The sequence below is a fragment of the Apiospora phragmitis genome (genome assembly GCF_038363925.1).
Source record: "Apiospora phragmitis strain CBS 135458 chromosome Unknown utg000016l:1.0-887042.0:1.0-888152.0, whole genome shotgun sequence".
In the NCBI taxonomy this organism is placed as follows: domain Eukaryota; kingdom Fungi; phylum Ascomycota; class Sordariomycetes; order Amphisphaeriales; family Apiosporaceae; genus Apiospora; species Apiospora phragmitis.
The window spans coordinates 591904-614224 of record NW_027117416.1 but is presented as its reverse complement, the minus strand read 5'-3'; the positions used below and the strand labels follow the sequence as shown (position 1 = coordinate 614224).

General features: G+C 48.1%; 5 protein-coding genes across 5 annotated transcripts; 3 read left to right on the top strand and 2 right to left on the bottom strand.

Annotated features, from left to right (window-relative positions):
* Positions 1-24: 24 nt before the first annotated feature.
* PG994_015335 (transposase) lies at positions 25-1761 on the top strand (the record flags this gene model as incomplete). The annotated part of the gene is made up of 5 exons (XM_066866742.1): positions 25-178; positions 224-342; positions 499-541; positions 595-935; positions 1006-1761. 5 exons carry the CDS (start codon positions 25-27, stop codon positions 1759-1761), a joined length of 1413 nt encoding a protein of 470 aa, XP_066707656.1.
* A 4556-nt stretch (positions 1762-6317) lies between these two features.
* On the bottom strand, positions 6318-8381 carry PG994_015334 (GMC oxidoreductase; the record flags this gene model as incomplete). The annotated part of the gene is made up of 4 exons (XM_066866741.1): positions 6318-6924; positions 7000-7826; positions 7904-8247; positions 8321-8381. The coding sequence occupies 4 exons, from the start codon at positions 8379-8381 to the stop codon at positions 6318-6320; spliced, it is 1839 nt and encodes a 612-aa protein (XP_066707655.1).
* Positions 8382-10025: 1644 nt separating this feature from the next.
* Positions 10026-10322, top strand: PG994_015333 (uncharacterized protein; the record flags this gene model as incomplete). The annotated part of the gene is made up of 1 exon (XM_066866740.1): positions 10026-10322. One exon carries the CDS (start codon positions 10026-10028, stop codon positions 10320-10322), a length of 297 nt encoding a protein of 98 aa, XP_066707654.1.
* Positions 10323-10462: 140 nt separating this feature from the next.
* PG994_015332 (uncharacterized protein) lies at positions 10463-11776 on the bottom strand (the record flags this gene model as incomplete). Its single annotated transcript, XM_066866739.1, has 2 exons — positions 10463-10950; positions 11017-11776. The coding sequence occupies 2 exons, from the start codon at positions 11774-11776 to the stop codon at positions 10463-10465; spliced, it is 1248 nt and encodes a 415-aa protein (XP_066707653.1).
* A 6588-nt stretch (positions 11777-18364) lies between these two features.
* On the top strand, positions 18365-19429 carry PG994_015331 (uncharacterized protein; the record flags this gene model as incomplete). Its single annotated transcript, XM_066866738.1, has 1 exon — positions 18365-19429. The coding sequence occupies one exon, from the start codon at positions 18365-18367 to the stop codon at positions 19427-19429; it is 1065 nt and encodes a 354-aa protein (XP_066707652.1).
* Between the last annotated feature and the right edge of the window lie 2892 nt (positions 19430-22321).

The following is a 22321-nucleotide window of genomic DNA, read 5'->3' as shown; positions in this document are numbered from 1 at the left end:
CACGAGACATCAGAACCAGCCAAAATGCCTCCCCACAGCTATACCGAGGACGAACTAGTCGATGCTATATTCGACGTAACAGACAATGGGCTCTCCCTATCGAAATCGGCCCAGAAGCATGGAATTCCCAAGCAAACCCTCTCTGACCGGATGAAGGGGAAAGGAAGCAGGGAGGAGTGTACCCCTGACCAGAGACTATCGCAGAACGCATAGCAGAGACTAGTTGAGTGGATTCTGGGCCAAGATAGCCTCGGATACGCTCCCTCCCACTCTCAAATCCGGGCCTACGTAGTCTCGATTTTGAGCCGGAATGGAGAGGACCTCGAGCAGCACCCTTTGGGGGTTAATTGGGTGGCGAGGTTCTTGAAACGTAACGAGAGTATATCGACGAAGATAGGCCGGCGTCATGTGGCAGTTTGGTTTAATAATTTCACCCCAAAGGCCGTTAAATGGTACTTCGATATACGAGAGAAGTAATATGGCTGAATTAAGCCACAGAACACTGTCAATGTTGATAAGGGCGGCATTATGGCTGGGTTTGGTATGCCCCTGGATTCTCCTGCCAATTCTGAACCTATACTGACTCTCTCGAAGGACTGGACAGATTGGTAGTTGGCTCTTCTGATCTGAAACAGAAGGCGTTGCTGAAAGGGGCTCAAACCAGGGCCTGGACCTCGTTCATGGGGGCAGTAACAGCAGATGGTCGAGCTTTAAAGCCAGGAATTATTTTCAAGGGCAAGGACCTCCAGAAGCAGTGGTTCGTTGAGCAATTCCGGAGTATAGTAGACTGGTACTATATTACCAGCCCCAATGGATGGACAGATCACCATATAGCCATCGAGTGGCTGAAGCAGGTATACCTGCCACAGACCAAGCCGGCCGATGAAGGGGAAGGTCGATTGATCATTCTAGATAGTCATGAGAGTCACACACAGGTGAGTCCCTATTTTCCCGAATTTTCTACGGCTAAATTCTGCGAGGTGATATTGCTGACCCCTTTTCCAGGATGAATGGATGGCCATCTGCTTCCTGAACAATGTATACTGTTGCTATCTGCCGGAACATACTAGCCATGGCCTTCAGCCCCTGGATAATGGGCCATTCAACGCCCTGAAGGCTGCGTATAGGCGAGAGCTCCAGAAGCTGGCTATGTTGACCGATTCCGCACCAGTTGACAAGGTCAACTTCATCAGGGCCTATTCGGCGGCCAGGTCAGCTATTCTGACCGAGAAGAATATAAAGTCGGGGTGGAGGGTGACTGGGAACTGGCCAATCTCTCGAACTAAGGCCTTGAGCCACCCAGAAATACAGCCGGACCAGATAGAAAGACCCCTAACCGAAGAGGACTTGGATGCAGCCCCAGACTCCCCTCGCACGCCGAAAAGCGACCGCCAGATCAGAGATCTGGGTATAGGGAAGTCCCCCCTGACTCGCCGGCTCTTCGTAAAGGTGGCGACTAGTTACGAGAATCAACAGGCCGAGATAGCAGTTAAAGATACTACTATATCTAGACTAGAGGAAGAACTGGCTCGGGCGAAGCGCGAAAGGACTAGACGGGCTATACCAAACCCCAACAAGCGGTTTATAGAGCTGGCAGAAGCGCTGGGAGCCCCTGAGCAAGAGGAGCCTCCTCGAAGAAGAAGAAGGGCTAGGGAGGTTACGGTGGTGGAGGAGGACGAAGATGACGAAGATGAGGAGATTGAACCACCTCAGATCATGACTAGGTCTGGCCGCATGGTAGAGCGGCGCCAACTATCTTAAGGAGCTTGAAATTCTAATTAAAACGAGCTATAAAACATTTTAATTAACCAACTATTTACTTATTTTCGTGTAAATGAATATGTGGTGTTTTACTTCTTTTGCTAGTCCGGAGTGGTGGTGTGTCCGGTGAGTTCTTATATTGGAAATTAACACTTTTTAAGAACCTGGCGGGAATTTATTAGTACTCTATCACCATGTGTTGGAGGGGTGAAGGAGTGTATTGTCTAAGTGCCTTGGCCTTCCCCTCCTGAAGCCTGGTTGAAGGCTTGGTCTTTATAGACCTAGTCAGAAGTGGCCAGCGTGTCTATAGATGAATCTTGATGCATCTGGAGTGTAGTAGACTTGTATGGAAGTGGAGTTTATCTCCAACACCATGTGACTCTATATTGTCTTTTGAATATACCGTACTGCCTCGTTTTGCTTAGCTTCTATTATGAATGCTGTATACAAAGTGCTTAAAGCGGTTGAGCTATCAGGCTCTATATACCGAAGGTTTGGTAAGGTCTTTGTCGCAACGCAGGGTGGCTTAGCTGACTCGGTAGGGGTGTAGCTAGATCAGACGACTCGATTCAGTCGAAACAACCGCTTGGATGGCGACATTCCAGCCATGGCTCGCTGTGCGCCGTGCGCACAGCGTGGACCAGTGTATATAGACAGGACCCTGGTACCTGGACAGATTCTTTGGGCCTTGATCAAGAGGTAGCTCTAATCTCATTGCCATTATCCCCATCCGTGGTTGCGATAGTCTTATTATAATCGTGGTACTTTTTTCCAAGTACCTCCTCCGGCTGTTAATATATATCTTTTACTGGTTTCCCTTTCACGGGTTAAAGATATTCTTATTTAATAATATATTATATATGGTCTTATTACCATATGTCAGATGTCGCGTGTATTAACTATTCGTATAGACCTTGTTCGATTCAACGTCTTGACTCTCTTCTGTCTGTCTGTCTTGATCAAAGATATACGCCTTCCATCCTGATGCCAGCCACGCTTATTTCGGACTTCCGGTTGTAAGGTTCATCTAGTCCGAACATGTGCTCCTGCATGACTCAGTGCGTATGCTTAACCATCTAGTGTATCTGACACCATAATCGAGATAATTCAACTTTAGTATAAAATTTACATTTTATAAAAAGACCTTATAGCTATTTAATTTACCATTTATTGTCCCGCACGCTTATAAGCTTCGATAATCGATTTAATAACGAGATGTTATAAGTACGTCTTCTGTTTAGTTTTGTCCTAACTGAACTCTAGCGATGCAAATCGGTCGAGATGAGGTATCACGTCTTCGTATCTACCCATCCATCCCTAAGTATCCCTGTTTCCACAATTCCGAGCTGGCATAATAGACGCACAATCCAGCCTTCCATGATACCCCACCATGTGTACCGATCGCTTTCGTATGGGCAGTTAGAACCCATAACGCTTGCAAGTTTCAGATACTGAACTCTTTTCCGCGCCGTCCACCGTTCCAGCCAGACAAAACCTGCGGAACATATCACTAAAACATGAGGGCCCAATGGCACTTTTGTATCATGCATAGCTAACAGCGCGCTAAGTAATACCGAAATCGTATGGATATTTCCGTGTGATATCATGCGCCCAATAAAAAGTCTTCGGGCCACATACGTAATAAGTCTTGGGTAAACGAAACTTAAGTTAATTATTATACTTGCTTTGTATAATAATGGTTGCGCATAAATGTAGGCAAAGACCGAAAATAAGAGTCGTATAATTGCTTGTGAGTGGTATACCGGTCTGAGCACAGGCCTATAGCCCAAAAATACTCGATCCCGCGTTAGTTGAAATGATGTCACCGTTTGAAGGATTGCCAGTGTTATATCGATGATATTGGATTGGAATCCCTTCGGGTTTAACGAAAGAGCTAGTCGTGCATAATATCTTAGTACCTCAACAGTACTCGTTGCAATGTGTAAAAGAAGAACAACGCTGCTACGCCGTTTTAGAGACTTAAGACAGCGATAAATCAGAGCTCTAGTATAGTTTGCAACAATAACACTACTAAAGATGAAAAAATAAAGAGCTTCGAGCGGGAGGTTTATCATTTTAAGTTAAGGGGGAAAAGCATATATGCAAAATAACAGGGAGTGGGATACGCGCCGAAGACGACGCTGGCCGGATCTGTATTAAAAGCTCTGTTTGCAGACGCTGACAGGGACAACTGCATTTCCAAGGAGAATATAAACTGTCAGCAGCTTCTGGCTCATGGTTTGGTCGAGTATAAAGTAATCCAGGAGTATAGTAATCGATATATGGATGCACAAGGTCAGGATAAGCAAAGCCCGAAATGGATACGGTTTGTACTGTACAGTAAAATCCAAGTTCAGCGTCCGCAATGGATATATAAAAAATATCCGTCTAGTGTACTGTGGGGCTTCTTGCCCAGTGTATCCTCGTGAGTCATAGGTACCTGTCAGCGTCCCATCCAAGCGCTGGAAAGATACATTTTTGGCACGTCCATGTACCGCTACCACCAGAGACGTACCAAGATACCGGCCTTAGCGGTAGTGGTACGTGTCAGCGTCAACTATGCCTATGCAGCCCTACAGGAGTCTTGCTTGGCGATGACTGGTACTTCCCCCACATCGCTTACGCACGGCGATGGCGCCCCACAGTACTTCGGATTCTTAATTTTCACATTAGAGAGGCGGACGCTGAACTTGGATTTTACTGTACTGTACTTACTTGCGAGCATGGAGGGATACATGGTGTCAGCAACCACCCCTGCAGAGTGGATCCAGAATGGAAACTACATATGAAAGAGTAGAGAGAGGACGCAGGTTTCGCTAGCGACTGTAGACAACCGTAACACATTTGCATAAAAGGCCTAATGCAAGCGCCCTGCACCTTTCGACAAGCCACTCTCAGAGCTGAACCAGCCAACATCGCAGCCGTCACGCAAATGGCTCTGCTCACCTGCCAAGTGTGCGACGCTCAGGAGAAGCCAGTCGCTGGGCTTCACGTGGTTTTAGAATGTTTCAACAACAACATTATACTTACGTACGAAGGATTTTCCCTGCCGAACGGAACGATCAATGTCTGGATACCTGTGTGCGACTTGAATGACTCCGAAAAGGAACCCCTGCCACCTGTTGCAGTAGATTGCAACGACTTCCTTTCCTGCCGTCTGACCTACTACCTCTCTCTGCACTTCAACTCCATCTGCGGTTGGCCCTCGGTTCAGGTCAATGTGCGCATCCTCAAGGATCATCACCATGCAGTCTGTGTCGTGTTTGGTGACCTGGGCTATCAAGTGACGACTGCCACACAGCGCTGCGAGCAATCACCGGAAATGAGACGATCTCAAGCAGGAAAGGCTCCCCTAACATCTCACATGGCCAAGGATGGAAGCGAGCAAACAGACCATGACCCGCTCCCGCAGACACCGGTCGCAAACTGCAGTTGTAGTGTTGATGGCTTGACCAATATGCCTAGAAGGCGCGGGCGACCCAGGAAGCCGAAGTTCAAACTCGTATCCGAGAACCCTAGGCCGAGAGGAAGACCACGTAAGTCAAATATCCCACTGTGACCCAATTGCCCGTACTCGATATATGTCATGTTATCACGATGCGGTTCAGGGGAAATCTGCACCGAGGCGCTCGCGGGGCACATCCGGCAGGGTTTTTTTTTCGGACCTCAACACAGATGGGGATGTTTAGCGAGCCATACGCAATATTTCCATAGCCTCTAGCATACTTTTCGTATCGAGTGAATATTTATATCGACCACAGTAGTTGTCCGATGGCTTTAGTGGCCGGAACGGAGCTTTAATTTCATTTTCCCATCACCTACTCACTGTCAAAGACGATTCTAAAACTTCTAATTGTGATGGAAATCGTAGCAAATCTGTATTATGCCTACGAGAGACATGGTCGTGTCGCGATCTATGTGGTTTCTATGAACCACCATATGAACATAAAGGAGGGCTGCGAGCACCTGATCGACCCCTATACCCCTAGTACGGTTAATCGAGACTGCAAGTTTGGTCTAGAGTGGCGGATCGATCCGAGCCTTGTTGACAAACGTTACGACGCAGTTCTGTACTGTCTGTCCATTTTGAGTGAGCTCGCGGCAGATATCAATTGCCCAAAATGGTCAACGACCGAGCGGGACAAACTTGCAGGTCGTTTTGATACCTTGTACTGTAAGACATATGCTTTACGAACCGAGTGCTGCATGTACTGACCATGTGGAAGAATCTATGAGAGAATCGGTAACGTGATCGGCGAATACATGGATCCCTCTGCGACCATGGAGGATCGCGAGAGGTTGGAAGGCGAACTCTATGTCATTTTGAATCCATTTAAAGTGGACATGAAAGAGATGTTGCCTATCGATGGTATAACTAATTATTTTACTTATGTCGTATCAATGCGCATAGATGCTGCCGATTTAGCTATCTACTTTAACCGCTGTAAAGGTATTATGCTTATGAAGTCTCGGCAGACGGTAAATGGCTTTACAGATAGTTGAGTGTACCCTTTTGGGTTCCCTTTAGTTGTCCTCCGCCGTCTACATATCCCGGATCACGCCGCCGTGCCAACGAGCCCGAGCTCCCGGATGAGAATAGCTGCCGCCTTCTCACCAATCATAAGCGCCGTGTTATTGGTATTGGCGCCCACGTTCTCTGGCACGATACTGAGGTCGGCGAGCTTCAGGCCTTCGACGCCATAGACACTGAGGTACTGGTCCACCACGCCGTTACTCTCCCACGGCGCCATCTTGCACGTGCCCAGCGAGTGCCAGGTCGTGTTGACGTTCTCACGCAGGTGCTGCTCGATGGCCGTATCGTCCTCGGCTGCGTACTCGATGTTCTTCACGTCCGTGGCGGGAGCCTCCTCGGTCTCGACGCACGCCGCCTTGGACCCGGCCGGAAACTTCGGGTGGCCGGCCGCCAGCTCGCCGCGGTACATCTTGGTGCGCCGCATGATCTCACGCTGCTTTTTGTACGCCCACATCTGCTTTTTGAGGTCTATATCGTGGGCGTCGGTGAAGAAGCCGACGTCGAAGTCGATCGGGTCCTCCAACTTGGGGCCAGTGATGTGTAGGTGGCCGCGCGAATATGGGTACGCCGTGTAGGTTCCTACCGTAACGTACTGTCCTACTGGGACTGTGCTAGGGTCGCCTAGGAAACTGTGCGAGTGTATGTTATTAGAATACCGGAATGTAAAAGACAACAGAGTGGGTGAGCGCATGGATGCAACTTACCACATAATGGTAGCCATCAACATGAGTGGCCTGCTGGGGGCGTTCTTGAAGTCTCTATCCCAAGCCTTCTGGAAATCGGGCCCCAGCGCCGCCGTCTCAAACTCGGACGGCCGAATCTTGGATCCAAAGTCGATGGTATTCCAGCCCAGGGTCTTGTCCTTCTTCTCCGGCATCGTCTCGAAGTCGTCGGCACGGCCTCCGAGCATCGCATCAATGGTCTCGTCGGGCCGGCACCCGGTCCGGTACGGGTAGAGAAGCAAGTGGTGATCCTGGTAGTCGTGGCCCACGCCGGGTACCTCCATAACCAGTGGCACGCCGGCGCGCTCCAGGACGGCGGCGGCACCTACGCCCGACCGCTCCAGCACCGATGGCGTCCCACAGGCACCGCAGGAAAGGACGACCATCTTGCGGGCCCGCACGGTGCGCGCAGGCGCTGCCGTCAGCGCGACAGTAGCCTGGAACGCCGGATTAGCACGGTATTCGACGCCCACGGCCTTTTTGTCGTCGTTGAACAGCACCCGGACCACCTGCGCCTCGACAACCACGTGCAGGTTGGGGTATTTGTTGCTATCCTTGAGCTTCGGATGCAGGTACATATGCGCAGAGTCCTGTCGCTTGCCCTCCTCGGACACCGTCCGCAGCCACGATGAGATGCCGTTGTTAGAATCGAGGTCTTGCAGATCTTGGATCTCGCGCATCCCCAGGCTCTTTGCGGCTGTCATAAAGTCGGCTTCGGACTCTTTGCCGCGGTAGCCTCCATTCGTGACGTGGACAGGGCCCTCGTAGCCATGAACGGCCTTGTCACTCGCGCCGTGGTATGTTTCTAACTGTGCTTATCGTGTCAGGTGAGAATGGTCTTATAGGTGTAATCAAGACAGATTTCCCATGCCGACTTCCCACTCACCTTCTTCAAGTATGGCAGCACCTCGTCGGTTGACCACCCGGGCGTCTTCCACGAGTCGAAGTCGGGCCGCTGCGCTCGCGCGTATATCATGAAGTTAATGGACGAGCCACCGCCCAAGATCCCTCCCAACGGCACAATGGGCGCGCGGCCGGCCAGCTGCGGCGCCTTGTTGCCTTGATAGAAGATGGCAGCTTTGTTCGATGGCTGAAGAAGTGACAAAAATGATGCCGGGTTTACCACGAGGGGGTCATTGTAGTTGTCGCGCCCACCCTCGATGACGAGGATGGATAGTTTCGGGTCGGCCTCGGCCAGCCGGGCGGCGACAACGCAGCCGGCAGTACCGCCTGTACGATTGGTAATAGTCAGTCAAGGGAAGGTTGTGGTGGTACGTAAGTATTGAGTAGAGTGCGGAATTACCTCCTGCAATAATGACATCGACCTCGTTAATATCATCCGCGCTCTTGATGTGAATACCCATGGTAATCAAGGTAAAAATAAATATAATCTTTTATTATATGTAGCAGCATCAGACTAGGCTTGCTAGGATAGGGGATATTTAAACATGAAGTAGATATCCAGCCTCGACTTCTCGGGGATAATGGGCTTTCATACGCAACGTCAACTAGAAATTCATCCCCAGTCCCATGTCACGGTTAGCGGAATATCTTCAAGGTATGTATGTAACCGAAACGGTTCCCTTTTTTAGCTTGCTGGTAGCTGTCATCGTTTGCTAGCAATATTTCCGTAGGGCTGCATACCAAGCGCTGAAAGTTCGGTATGTTCAGTACGTAAATATATCCTACTGTACAGTACAGTAAAATCCAGGTTCAGCGTCCGCGAAGGATATGTAAAAATGTCCGACTAAAGTACCGTGGGACTTCCTGCACCGTGCATCCTAGTGAGTCATAGGTACCTGTCAGCGTCCACAGAATCGCTGGGAGGATACATTTCTAGCGCTTACTTGTACCGCTACGATGAAGTAAGTACTAAGATGACTTGAAGGTTGTAGTAACGGCTGTAGTCCACTGATCCACTGTTGGCTCCAAGTCCGCCGGAGTACAGGGCTTAGCAGTAGCAGTAGCGATACATGTCAGCGCCAAATATGCAGCCCTACGAAGTCTTGCTTGGCGATGACCGGTACTTCTCCCAAATTGCTTACGCACGGGGCAGGGACCCACAGTACTTCGGGTTCTTATTTTTAACATCAGAGAGGCGGATGCTGAACCTGGATTTTACTGTACTGTACTGAGCCTTGGATAAGCGTAGAATGACCCTCAAGACATCCAGCTCAAAGCTGCCCTTCTATCCAGGATGTAATCCACCGATCCACTATTGGCTCCAAGGCAGCTAGAGTACAAGGCCTAGCGGTAGCGGTACGTGTCAGCGCCAAATATGCAGCCCTACGAAAGTCTGGCTTGGCGATGACCGGTACTTCTGCCATATTACTTACGCACCGTGCACGCGCCCCACAGTACCTGACGCTTATTCTTTTCATATCTGAAAGGTGAACGCTGAACCTGGATTTTACTGTACAGTACAGTAATTACAGTACAGTAAAACCCAAGTTCAGCGTCCGCCTCTCTAATGTCAAAAATAAGAACCTGAAGTACCCGTAAGCGATGTGGGGGAAGTACTGGTCATCGCCAAGCAAGACTTTCGTAGGGCTGCATAGTTGACGCTAACACGTACCACTACCGCTAAGGCCAGTATCTTGGTACGTCTCTGGTGGTAGCGGTACATGGAAGTGCCAAAAATGTATCTTTCCAGCACTTTGGTGGGACGCTGACAGGTACCTATGACTCACTAGGATACACTGGGCAAGAAGCCCCACAGTACACTAGACGGATATTTTTCATATATCCATTGCGGACGCTGAACTTGGATTTTACTGTACAGTAAGACGTATGCTATTACATTGTACTAGGCGGTGACACCACAGCAGGCAATGTTAACCCCCCGCAGAGTTGTCCTAGCAATCACGAAGGCGAACGTTGATACAAGCCCCACTCTCTTCACGACATACGACTCGTCTACGACTTTCCAACACTGTACGATCTAGCAAGTTTCCCGTGCGACCTCCGCCGCGACGACTTGATCCAAATCCATCGAGCTTGGCCGAGACATGGCCGAATTCATCGACGCCGGATTCGGATATAACAACCCATGCGAGGTTTGTATCAGTGAGGCCAAGAAGCCGTTTCTCGACCACAGCCAGTTACAAATCTTGAGTATCGGCGCCGGGCATGGGGACGTTGTCGAGATCCAGGACTCCCGACTGTTCATTCTGAAGGCGCTGAGATGGGTGACGTTAAGTTCGACAGCGACGGCAAACAGAGTTGGCAGCCAATATGGTGATGGAGGACAGTACCATCGATTTAACGTTGAGCGCGGATTGGTCGATGTTGCTTTCCCTAATTAGCAACAAATGAGCAAGATATCGGGCTATACATACAACTACTTGCGGGAGAACGAACGGCCAATTCGGAAATTCGTGGACGCCTTTATGTCAGTCGGTCGGTTCTAGCAACGTACACTGGGGAAGTATTAATACTAAAGTCGTCAAAAGTCGTCATTATCAAACAGCCCACAAGAAACCTTCATCTTCAACAGTCGAATTTCCATGGCGAAATCCTCGCCCGTCTGTTTTCCTCGTTTCATCAAGGCTGGTGCTACTACTACACAGACAAATTGCCCGGGTTGCGGTTTTTTCTCCCTCACCTCTACTTCCATAGATTCTAGGTCAAATAAGACCCCTTGTTCGAAGGGTGGGAAAAACCAACTATAGCGTGCCCCAAGCCTGCAGAAATCCTGATCCAGTTTGATGGAAAGTTGGATGATGGACTGGAGACCATCCAATAGATCCTCATCTGGACCCTGTAGGTAAGGCTTGATGACATCGAGAACTTTTCTGGCAAAGCTGAGAGCGGTCTTGCTAATTTCCTCTTGGTACACTTGTTCATGGACAAGTCCCAAATGCTTGAAAATGAGATTTGAGGTCATCGCCTTCCACATTTGGAGTTGCCGCTCCGCCTCGGGCGCCTCTTTGACTGAAATGACATGTTAGAAATAAAAATAGCAAGATAAGAATCTATAATATGTTAAGTAGCTCCTACCTGGCCGTAAGGTTTCGTATATTCTGCTCAAAGACTCCTGTAAGCTTGGTACCCAACGAAACTTCCCAAAGATCTCGCCAACGAGCAGCCTCCAAAGGAACGACTGAATCAGATGTTCGCCTCTAGTCGTAGAGCTTAAATGGTCGCGATAGTCGTGGGAACCGGGTGTGGCTTCTACCATATACTTCCAGAAACTATTGTTTGGAGTATTAACAGTATGTTCTGACGGTGTGATGGTAAAGTACTGCGCTATAGTATTCTCAATTTCATAGCGCAGCTGATACACTGCCCGGGTTAAATCACTATCAGGAAGCTTGTACTGTCCACAAGATCGAGACTGGTCAAGTTGAGAGACTGCCTTGGCCCATTTCTTGCGGTAGACCTCAGTGTTTGCGACTTGGGCCTCGTTCAAGTTCAGTCTCCTTTGAATTTCAGAGTTGACGTCCCTTTGCTTATTCAATTCCTCCTGCGTTGTTCCTAAAAGCTGTCGGAGGGTCTTATTCACGTACTTTAGCCCGTTTAATTCCCTTTCGAATTTCGAACTGATGTCCTTTTCCTCGTGCAACTCCTCCTGCGTTATTCCTAATTGCTCGCGGAGGGCGTCGTTGACGTACTTTACTCGTCCCAATCTCCTTCGGATTTTCAAATTGTCGTCCCTTTCCTTTTGCAAATTCTCCTGCGTTATTGCTAAAGATTCTTGAGCAATAGATAGGGTGGATCTTCCACGGTGTTGTTCTTGAATATTGAACGATCTCGACATCTTTGAGATCTATTATTACTATGTCGTAATGATATAGCGTAGGACGGGTGGAAAGACTAGGGTTCTTTCAGAAGGCTTACCAAGATCTATGAACGAATATATACCTATCTGCTTATGGGAATGGGATATTATAAATAACCTCGAGACTAACTTCGGTACATACTATACAGTACAGTAAAATCCAAGTTCAGCGTCCGCCTCTCTAATGTGAAAATTAAGAATCCGAAGTACTGTGGGGCGCCATCGCCGTGCGTAAGCGATGTGGGGGAAGTACCAGTCATCGCCAAGCAAGACTCCTGTAGGGCTGCATAGGCATAGTTGACGCTGACACGTACCACTACCGCTAAGGCCGGTATCTTGGTACGTCTCTAGTGGTAGCGGTACATGGACGTGCCAAAAATGTATCTTTCCAGCGCTTGGATGGGACGCTGACAGGTACCTATGACTCACGAGGATACACTGGGCAAGAAGCCCCACAGTACACTAGACGGATATTTTTCATATATCTATTGCGGACGCTGAACTTGGATTTTACTGTATCATCTCTTATATAGAATTATACATAGCGTAAAGCTACTATAACAATGGCTCTATTTCCTAGCCCTACCGCTACTGACATAGAACATTTTATTCAATAGACTATAAAAGAACAAGTCCGAAATTTTAAAGAGGAGGTGTTTAATAACCGGTCTGATATTAAACGGTTAAAAGAAGAGGTCCGCGCTCTCTCGAAAAACAACACCGCTCTTCACAGAAAAGAATTAGGTTCAACACAGCGAAAGGGGTCCTTTTCAAAATCCAAGCCGCAGCTTCACCTAAGCACCAATATATAGAAAGGATCAGGTCACCTTCCTACACGAATTGTCACTGCGTGACCTGTCTTAGCGACAACCTTGGACATAATAGGATAATATTATGCCTTAAGAAATATTATAATACTTATAAGACATTTATTTAATTTTAGTTTCTTTAAACCTTTAAAACTACACTACTGTATATGTTGAATGGGCTTTTGTACGTACGTACAGGTTCCGGGTTTAATCGGGGTTTAATCGTTATATTCTGTTCTTTATGTCTATCTTCTCTGCTAGCTGCGAGGGGCATCGTATGCCCCTCTTTATAAAACAGGAAAGGGGCTTCGTGCGCGCAGGCACGTGGCACCCCTTTTGAAGTAATATGGAAAACCTCAGTTCCTGCTATTCTAATAATATACTTAAACGTTTTATTTACTTAAGTTAATCGAGAACAGGGTTAAAATCCTTTTTAGATTTCTTATTAATTAGTACCTAATTATATATCGTCCTTATAAGTCTATTATATTTAAAGACTTAACGTGGTTTATCAGCGAGCGGCGCACTTTTATCACTTTATATTACTTTCAAAAGAAATACCTCAACCATAACGCTTGAAATTCATTAAAATTAATCGCTTTCTAACTCACTACCTAATTCTATAATGATTCCACAAGTTCGCGCATTATGACCTGTTTCGCCGCAGATACCACAGCGCCTACCGCCCGTCGCGCGCCGCTTCGACGAACCACCACTTTCGCCTTCATCGGTCGCTAGACGCTTCCCTTTTGCCTTCTCATCCTGTAGCTTTTGAGATTCCTCAATAGTAAGGGCTCCTCCAAGCTGGACTCGTGACCTTTTAGCCCTCCGGCGCTTTGAAAGGGCTAAATTGGCCTCTTCTAGAGTCCGTACCCGATCGCGCATAAGGGTCATTTCATGGGCCATTCTAGTCATACCCTTCGCCATCTGGTCCACCGCATCCAAAATTGGCGTCGGAGAGCTTCCTTGATGAGCAGACACCTTACTTTTAATAAAAGAAGAGTGCTTAGTCGTCTGTTGGGGGTTAGACGGCGTCTGGGGGACGTAGGTACTAGCCGTCCCCGGACGCGACGAGATAGGTGTAAGCGTCCGAAGACGCACATCCAGCTTACTGATTACTTCGTCCGGATTGTGAGGGATTAAGCCGGATGCGCTGAATCCAGATTTGATATTATTTTCCGTGAAAATAGCGAAATGAGCGGCTTTAAAGGCAATAAAGAACTCGAGCTTTGTAATGTGGTTTATCGAGGCTTTGATAAACAGCTCGATTTCCTTTGAATACGCACGCTTTAGCGGCGAATAAAGTGCCACATCTAATGGCTGGAGTAGGTGAGATGAATGGGGAGGCATACTGAGTGTAATAATGCCGTTATCCTTGCAGTATACCTCGAATTCGGCCGAAATATGGCTTTCGTGGCCATCTAGGATCAAGAGGCGATATGGGCCCTTCGTTCGCGACTTGGTATGCTTATCGAAGTGCTTGATCCAGTCTAGGCCTGTTTCGTTATTAGTCCAGCCGTTCGAAGTCGGTTTAATCACCTAATCGCGTGGTAGGTCGCATTCGCGCGCCCAGCTCGAGAGGTGATATTGGCCCTGAACTATCAAGAACGGCGGGATGCACCAGCCTTGCGAATTGATGCATTCAATTGCCGTTGACCATTCCCGATTACCAGGCTGGACCGATTTGGCCTTCCCACGCCGATCGGCGCGTGTTACGACGAGTGTTGACCCGATAATACCCATCATGAAGCCGGTCTCGTCGAAATTATACATGTCTTCGTCGACGATACCGTATTTGGCCTTGATATTCGCAACCAGCCCAAACCAGCCGGAAATAACGCCTGGATCTTCACAAAGTGCCCTTTGGTAATCGTATTTCTGATTCATTCGAGTCTTAAGGTCCGGGTTGCGGTCGATAAAGCGCCTGACCCAGTGCTTGCCGACGCGCTCGCCGCCGCGCGACGCGGTGAGGAGATTGGCCATATCTTCCACGCTAGAGATATTAGGAGGCATTCCTCGGGTATCCAGATCAATTATATACTTTTGAAGCACCTCCTCTTCAAATGTAGTTAATTTGTGCGCTGGGTTTCGGATTTCGCGTCGTGGGATTCGGCCGTTAATTCGATAGCGTAATGTTGATTCGGGTACGTTATATGCCTTCGCTATTGATCTTAGGCTATTTTTTTCGATGAATCTCGTGTCGCTTTAATCGCTAAAACGATCCGTTCCTCTTGAGAAGGATTAGGCATTGTGGTTGCGGAATAATTACGCGTTGAAGTTTAATTAGAAGAGGAAGTTAAGGACGTGCGCCGCTCGCTGATATGCGCCGCTCGCTGATAAACCACGTTACACTATATAATATTGTTGGGACCAAAGGCTGGAGATGCATTGATGATGATGTCTCTATCTACAGACGTTCTGGCTTGCTAGCTAAGCTCCTATGGGGAAATAGGCAGCCCCCAGGTGGGCTGGTGGCCTGGAGCCACAACAAATATTAAAGGGGTGAAGGAGTGTATTTATTAAAAGCCGCACGGTTTAAGTCCTTGGAATTGCGATGCTTCTTACTTGCTTGCTTTCTATCTTTCAATTTATCTGTAATCCCTCTAATAAATACTCTTTCCCTGCTATCCAGGTAGCCATGAGGGCAGCTCTTATCTGCTCTTATTTGCTCGTTCGGTACTCGGATGGGTAAGTGCGTCGGTTTACGTACGTGCCGACTAATGTTCTCACTATTGGCGCACCAGCCAGGTTCCTAACAATCTTACCTAACTGATTCGCCTTCCAACAGTATTATTTAAATGCCTTAGCCTTTCACTCCTAAAGCCTAGTAAAAGGCTGGGTCTTTATAGACCTAGTTAGAAGTGGACAGCGTGTTTATAGAAGATTCTAGATACATATAGAGTCTAGTAGACTTATAGAGAAGTAAGGAGAGATACATATCTCTTAACATATAAAGTTTTCTTTATTATAGCTTTAAGCTGTAGTATAATTTATTGCTTTTTGTTGGCAGGGGTCGGAGGTCCCTAACCAAGGCTTCCAGTAGCCGGAAGCAAGTACGCTATAGAGAGCGCCTGCCACGGCAGTTACAGGGCTTATATACCTGTAAGTATACACTGGAGAGCACGCTACAGGGTAGGCAAAGGTAGCTACAAGGTAGCTAGCCCTAGGCTATCTGTATAAAGGGTAAAAACGTGCTACAAGATAGGCGGAGGTGGTTATAGTGTAACCATCCTAAGCTACCTGTATTCTAGCCAAGGTGTATATATATGCGGCTGTAGCTACAAGGTAGCTACAGGGTAACTAAGGAGGAATAAGTTTAAAGAGGCCGCTTTAGGCGGTCCTAAAGGACGAATAACGATCTTAGAAACCAGTGCATTGTGTTGTGATGTTGCTTGCTTCTACTTAACTATTTACTTAACGAGAGGGAGAGAATAGCCGTATTTATAGATAAGAATACGGCTATCTAAGCTGTAGTAATAGATAGAAAGAGAAGGAATCGGTATACGTGGCATTACGTATACCAGTGGGTAATAGAATGTTACCGAACGGGGAAGAATAGCTAGTGGAGTAAGCCCTTAGCTATAACACTGTTAATACAGTAGTACTAGCACTGTTAGTACAGTAGTATTAGTACTGTAATATACTGTGTAACACTTTTTATAATAGCTTTTTAATGTATAATAAAGCTATTTATAGCTATATAAAAGCGGACTACCTTATATTTTAAGGTTAATTCTTATTTAAAAATAGATTTCCTAGCCTAAGGCTATTTATAGATTCTATTTATAAGCATTAACATTAAAAAGTATATATTAAGCTTTTATCGTTAACTATCGGGCTAATACCTTTACACAACAAGCCTTAGTTTTTAGGGGTTTTAATGCTTGAAATTATACTCGATGCTTCGAAAACTAACACTACGTTATCGTCAGAGACATCTACTTCAAGGTTATTCAAAGGACGAGAACATGGGCAAAGCTGTAATTTATCTCCAAGCTCGCACTGTGGTTTTGAAAAAGGTACATGGAGGAATCAAATTGATTCAAATCACGAGTCCACGACAAAACACAAAGTGCAAGGAAATTAAGGAACGCACTAACGCACCATGACCAGCTTTTCCGTTCTGGTACTTATACAATCGACTAACATTCCTTTTGTCAGATATGCTAAGATGGATAAGCATACACGCTAGGTCCTACCGAAGCATATGTGCAGACTGGATGAACCTTACTACCGGACGTCCGAAATGGACGTCGCCGACGTTAAGAAGAAGGGCAAATCTCTGATCAAGACAGACAGAAAAAAAGACCAATCAATTGAACCATCATACCCCTCAATGTACCACATCTGACACCTTTCGCGTTGGTCATTCTAGATAAGGGGCCTAATAGGTCTTTATTATTGTATTGTAGCAGGGCTAGTGTGACAGAGTTAAGGACCTGTTGAACCATGCACTCCCGAGGTACTAATAAGGCTTCGGCCAAGGCTAGAAAAGGAGGAAAGAAGCAATCCCAATAATCATCATCATAAATCAATTATCCATACACACACTCTCACTTTTGTCACATATAGAAACATACATTCATTTTTATATATTCATTACCAGACAGACAGTCACAACAGCATGAAAGAAGAGCAATAAGTTATTACAGAAGAGCAAAGCAGCAACATGCACTTATGATCAGAACTTTGCACCTCATATTGTCAAGTTAATATGGCTCCCCCAACAACAGATAGACATCACACTGGTTGAGAAGCGAATCCTTCCAGGTGTTGTCGCACCAGTCCACATCTTTTACATACCGGGCTGTGTGTTTTCAGTATATGTGTTAGATATCACTTGTGTCAATTGGATGTAGAATTGGTGTTGTTGAGTGTGATGTATTCTCTTCTCCCTTCTTTCTCTAGGAGAGATTTTTCTTGGCCATTTATACCCATATTAATTAAGTTTCTAGGGCATTGACCTGAACTCCGTGTACTGGAGTTACCATGGTATGTGACTTGTTAAGGTTTTCCATATTCTCTCAGAACCAGCCTTTTGGAGAACCCTTTTTTCCAACAATATGAAAGCTTACTGTTGGAGGTATTCCACAGCACATATGGCTAGTGGGGTGGTTTGACCCCATACAGGCCTTGTTCAGCATGTTAGTTAGGGTGCTTCCCACCACCAACACATCATCATCACCATAGATCATGAATGGACACATGTGATCTCCCAACACTTACTTTTTCTTCTATGCTTTTTTATTTGAATTCTGTAAGTATATATACAATAAGATATCACAGCTGGGTTTCACTTCAATGCAACTCAGGACAAAACTCCCTGCTTAAGCCACTCCTTGTGTGACAAAGCTCACAGTGCTATCTATGAATTAATAAACTGTCCATGTCATCAAATCCTTAGCGCGCGCTATATTCCTAGCGTTTCAGCGCACTTCCGTCATTGTCATCGGCCAAGTTGGAATTAACCTATTGATATCCTGTATGTAATATGATTTAGTGCAGTACAGCGTCGCCACCAATTATTCTTAGCGAATTTCCCCGTAGGCAGGCCATTTGCTTACTTATAACGTATATACTTGTACATACTGTGTTCTACGTACGCATTACAGTACCTTTATTATTCTACTAAATACTTAAATGACTAATCAAGATTCTGGCTGGAAGTATGGCAATGCTTATTAATTGATTTACAGTAAGCCAACTATTATCTCTCCCAATATTTATACATCGCACAGCACCATCCCCCCTAATTAAGATGGGCTCGCCTTTCACCACTGCCCCGGCCGAAATCCGACGGCTTATCTATAGTCACCTATTCAACCACCCAATAGAGACCGCCATCAAGATTCGCAACGCCGACGAGAACCAGCTACCACGGACTCCAATGCGGATCAGGAGTCGATATCATGTGATAGGGAAGGCCTCAATGCTACAGCGCCGGGGCAGCTACGAGACCACCTACTACTATCATGACTCCCAGAAGCAGTCTCTGACTAGTTCACTTCATCAACAATACTGCTACGTTCCAGAGACGAGCAAGGCAAAAGACCAAGATAATATGTTCTGCGCACTATCCTCCTTCCAAGACAAGAACAGCGGCAGCACTAGTGAATACATCATCTACGCGGCTCTAATGCGCGTGAGCCGCCTCGTCTACACTGAAACGTCGAGCTTGGTGTACGGACAACATACTTTCGACTTTGGAGCCGACATGGAAGCTGTGGAGCCATTCCTGTCAGACTTGACGGCCCCGTCAAGAAGAATGATCCACGCAATTTCCCTCTATAAGCGTGGCCCATTTCCCTACTATGGCCTCCATAGCGATATCGACTTATGGCGCTCTGTGTGCCGCTATCTATCCAAACTATCACCACCATCAGCGTCATCATCACTGAGCAGTGGCAATCGCGATGATGAAAATAATAGTAGTATTACTGATGGCAGTAATGAGACCCAAGAACAAAATCGTCTCCAAATTCCTCATGGCTGTCATCACGGGATCCGCAAGTTACGCCTTGTGGTAGAGTGCGGGAAGCCCACTTATTATTCCCATTTGTCGACGGCCGACACCATCTCCGACGAGCCTCGCGAGATGTCTGCGGCTGACTTCCAGTTGCTTATTGACATCAAGCATGAAAGCCTCGACTGGGTCACCGAGCTCGCCCAGGTCGGCGGCATTGAAGAACTTGAACTACTGTCCCGTATCATCCACTGCCCCCCTCCCTCGAGCACTTCGATGATTCTCTTCGCCGCGCTCTCCACGAGTATCCATAAAGGGTTTGCTGAGTGTTTGAGGAAACAGTGGAGAGTGGTATATTAATTGCTTTTATTTATTTTGCTTTCTGAAACAGTTAATTATGGACGGTAAAGCGCCAAGTGTGTCAAGGTCGTACGGATAGAGTGAAGAGATGCCCGGGGGGGAGGGGGGGGGGGGTAGGGTGTGCATTCACTGAACTCTGGTCCTCCAACTGTCTAGGAGGACCTCTAGACTTATATACCTAGCGGCGACCTCGGCGCTCTGCAGCCGGTTATCAGACCCTTGTCAGGTACAAGCCTGACAAAGTGTAAGCAGCAAAGGGAAAATACAAATCTTTTCCCTGCTGGTTACATAGCACTGTTGTATTGAGTAAAGTATCAACTGAAGGCTGCAAAACGCGAGAAGAATTAGCTGTTGAATGGGCTTTCGTACGTACGTACAGGTTGGGGTTCCGGGTTCAATCGGGGTTGTATTGCTTTTGTTCTTGTTCATGTCTATCTTCAGTGCTAGCTGCGAGGGGCATCGTATGCCCCTCTTCATGAAACAGAAAAGGGGGTTCGTGCGCGCAGGCACGTGGCACCCCTTTTGGAGTAATATGGAAAAACCTCAGTTCCTGCTGTTCCAACATTAGCTCTCTTAGTTTGGATGCCCAGGCTAGAGTTAAATATCGAGGACAGTAGTAAAACCAGAAGGAGCTTTATATAGACATTAATATAGATACTACGATAATAATGCTTTAGCATAAGCTGTTCCTGGCTTCTATATTGAGTTGGATTTCCGGGACCTTCTAGTCACGTGATTACCGCAGGGACACATCCCCACCAGAGAACTCTCTAGAAGCACTGTACGCGTAATGCCTATTCAGGAACATTCTCTCACTTCGTGTATATAGACTACAGAAGGTAACGAAATCGGCTTCCTCGCTGGGGGGCCGAGAAATTCATCTCCGCTTGGACCACTTTCTATTTTAGGAATGGTGCACAGTGACGCTTACCCGCTGACCAGATGGCTGGTTTTGTACTCTACCAAGGCTTGGCATGTACCTGTCATCCCATGTAGGCGCTTAGGTAATCAATCACGAGGAGTTGACCCTAATGGTGCGGGGTCGCGAACCAGCTCCACGCTGCTTTCTACATACAGTAACCACATGAAGGCATTACCTCAAAAGCATACGTACATGACCAGTTTCGAGGAATGTTCTAGCACCCCATATAGAGCATCACAAATAGAGCACTACGAAGAAGCCTGCATGCCCTTTCAATTCTATCGATTGATTGAAGGCTGGCGCCACTAGATAGACTTGGCATATACCCCTCCTGCTTTACGGTGGCAACAAATATTACTCATTTAGGACCTGTGTCTAGAATCTTCCTGGTCCCCAACGAAGGCGAAGCGGTCTATAAATTGACGACGCTCCCTGAAACCCTCCATTTTCAAAGGTAGTAAAAAAAGAGGATAAAGAGTAGAAGCCTTAAAATAGAAATTGCGCAAGAATCACTGCTTCCCAACCCCTTCCATGTCGCATTCTATGAAAACCACCCTCCCCGAAGCACAGACGATCGTAATCAAAGAGCCGGCAACAGCGGATGATACTGGCCGGAAATCAGGCGGTAACCATAACAGATAATTTCCATGCCAAGTTATCCAGCTGCGATCCTCGCTAATGCCATAGCCAAGGCGTGAAACCTCGCGCTGTGGAGGTGATGACTGACTAGGTTGGGTACCAATAGCAATAGCTCCAATATCAGTAAGAAGATGTGAAGAATTCGGGCTAAATGACAATATAGAGGAAGTGGTGCCTATGTGGGTGGTCTGTAGCTCTTGGCCCGTCTGCGCGTCCCAGACCTTGACCGTCTTGTCGTCCGACGCCGACGCCACCAGCTTGCTGTCGGGCGAGAACGCCACCGAGATGACGTCGCCGCTGTGGCCCTCGAGCGTCTGCTTTTCTTGGCCCGTCTGCGCGTCCCAGACCTTGACCGTCCGGTCGCTCGACGCCGACGCCACCAGCTTGCTGTCGGGCGAGAACGCCACCGAGCTGACCCAAATTCTGTGGCCCTCGAGCGTCTGCTTTTCTGCGCCCGTCTGCGCGTCCCAGACCTTGACCGTCCGGTCGCTCGACGCCGACGCCACCAGCTGGCTGTCGGGGCGAGAACGCCACCGAGCTGACCCAACCGCTGTGGCCCTCGAGCGTCTGCTTCTCTTGGCCCGTCTGCGCGTCCCAGACCTTGACCGTCTTGTCGTCCGACGCCGACGCCACCAGCTTGCTGTCGGGCGAGAACGCCACCGAGCTGACCGGACCGCTGTGGCCCTCGAGCGTCTGCTTTTCTGCGCCCGTCTGCGCGTCCCAGACCTTGACCGTCCGGTCGTCCGACGCCGACGCCACCAGCTGGCTGTCGGGCGAGAACGCCACCGAGATGACCCAAGCGCTGTGGCCCTCGAGCGTCTGCTTTTCTGCGCCCGTCTGCGCGTCCCAGACCTTGACCGTCCGGTCGCTCGACGCCGACGCCACCAGCTGGCTGTTGGGCGAGAACGCCACCGAGGTGACGTCGACGCTGTGGCCCTCGAGCGTCTGCTTCTCTTGGCCCGTCTGCGCGTCCCAGACCTTGACCGTCTTGTCGTGCGACGCCGACGCCACCAGCTTGCTGTCGGGCGAGAACGCCACCGAGCTGACCCAACCGCTGTGGCCCTCGAGCGTCTGCTTCTCTTGGCCCGTCTGCGCGTCCCAGACCTTGACCGTCCGGTCGCTCGACGCCGACGCCACCAGCTTGCTGTCGGGCGAGAACGCCACCGAGCTGACCGGACCGCTGTGGCCCTCGAGCGTCTGCTTTTCTGCGCCCGTCTGCGCGTCCCAGACCTTGACCGTCCGGTCGCTCGACGCCGACGCCACCAGCTTGCTGTCGGGCGAGAACGCCACCGAGCTGACCGGACCGCTGTGGCCCTCGAGCGTCTGCTTTT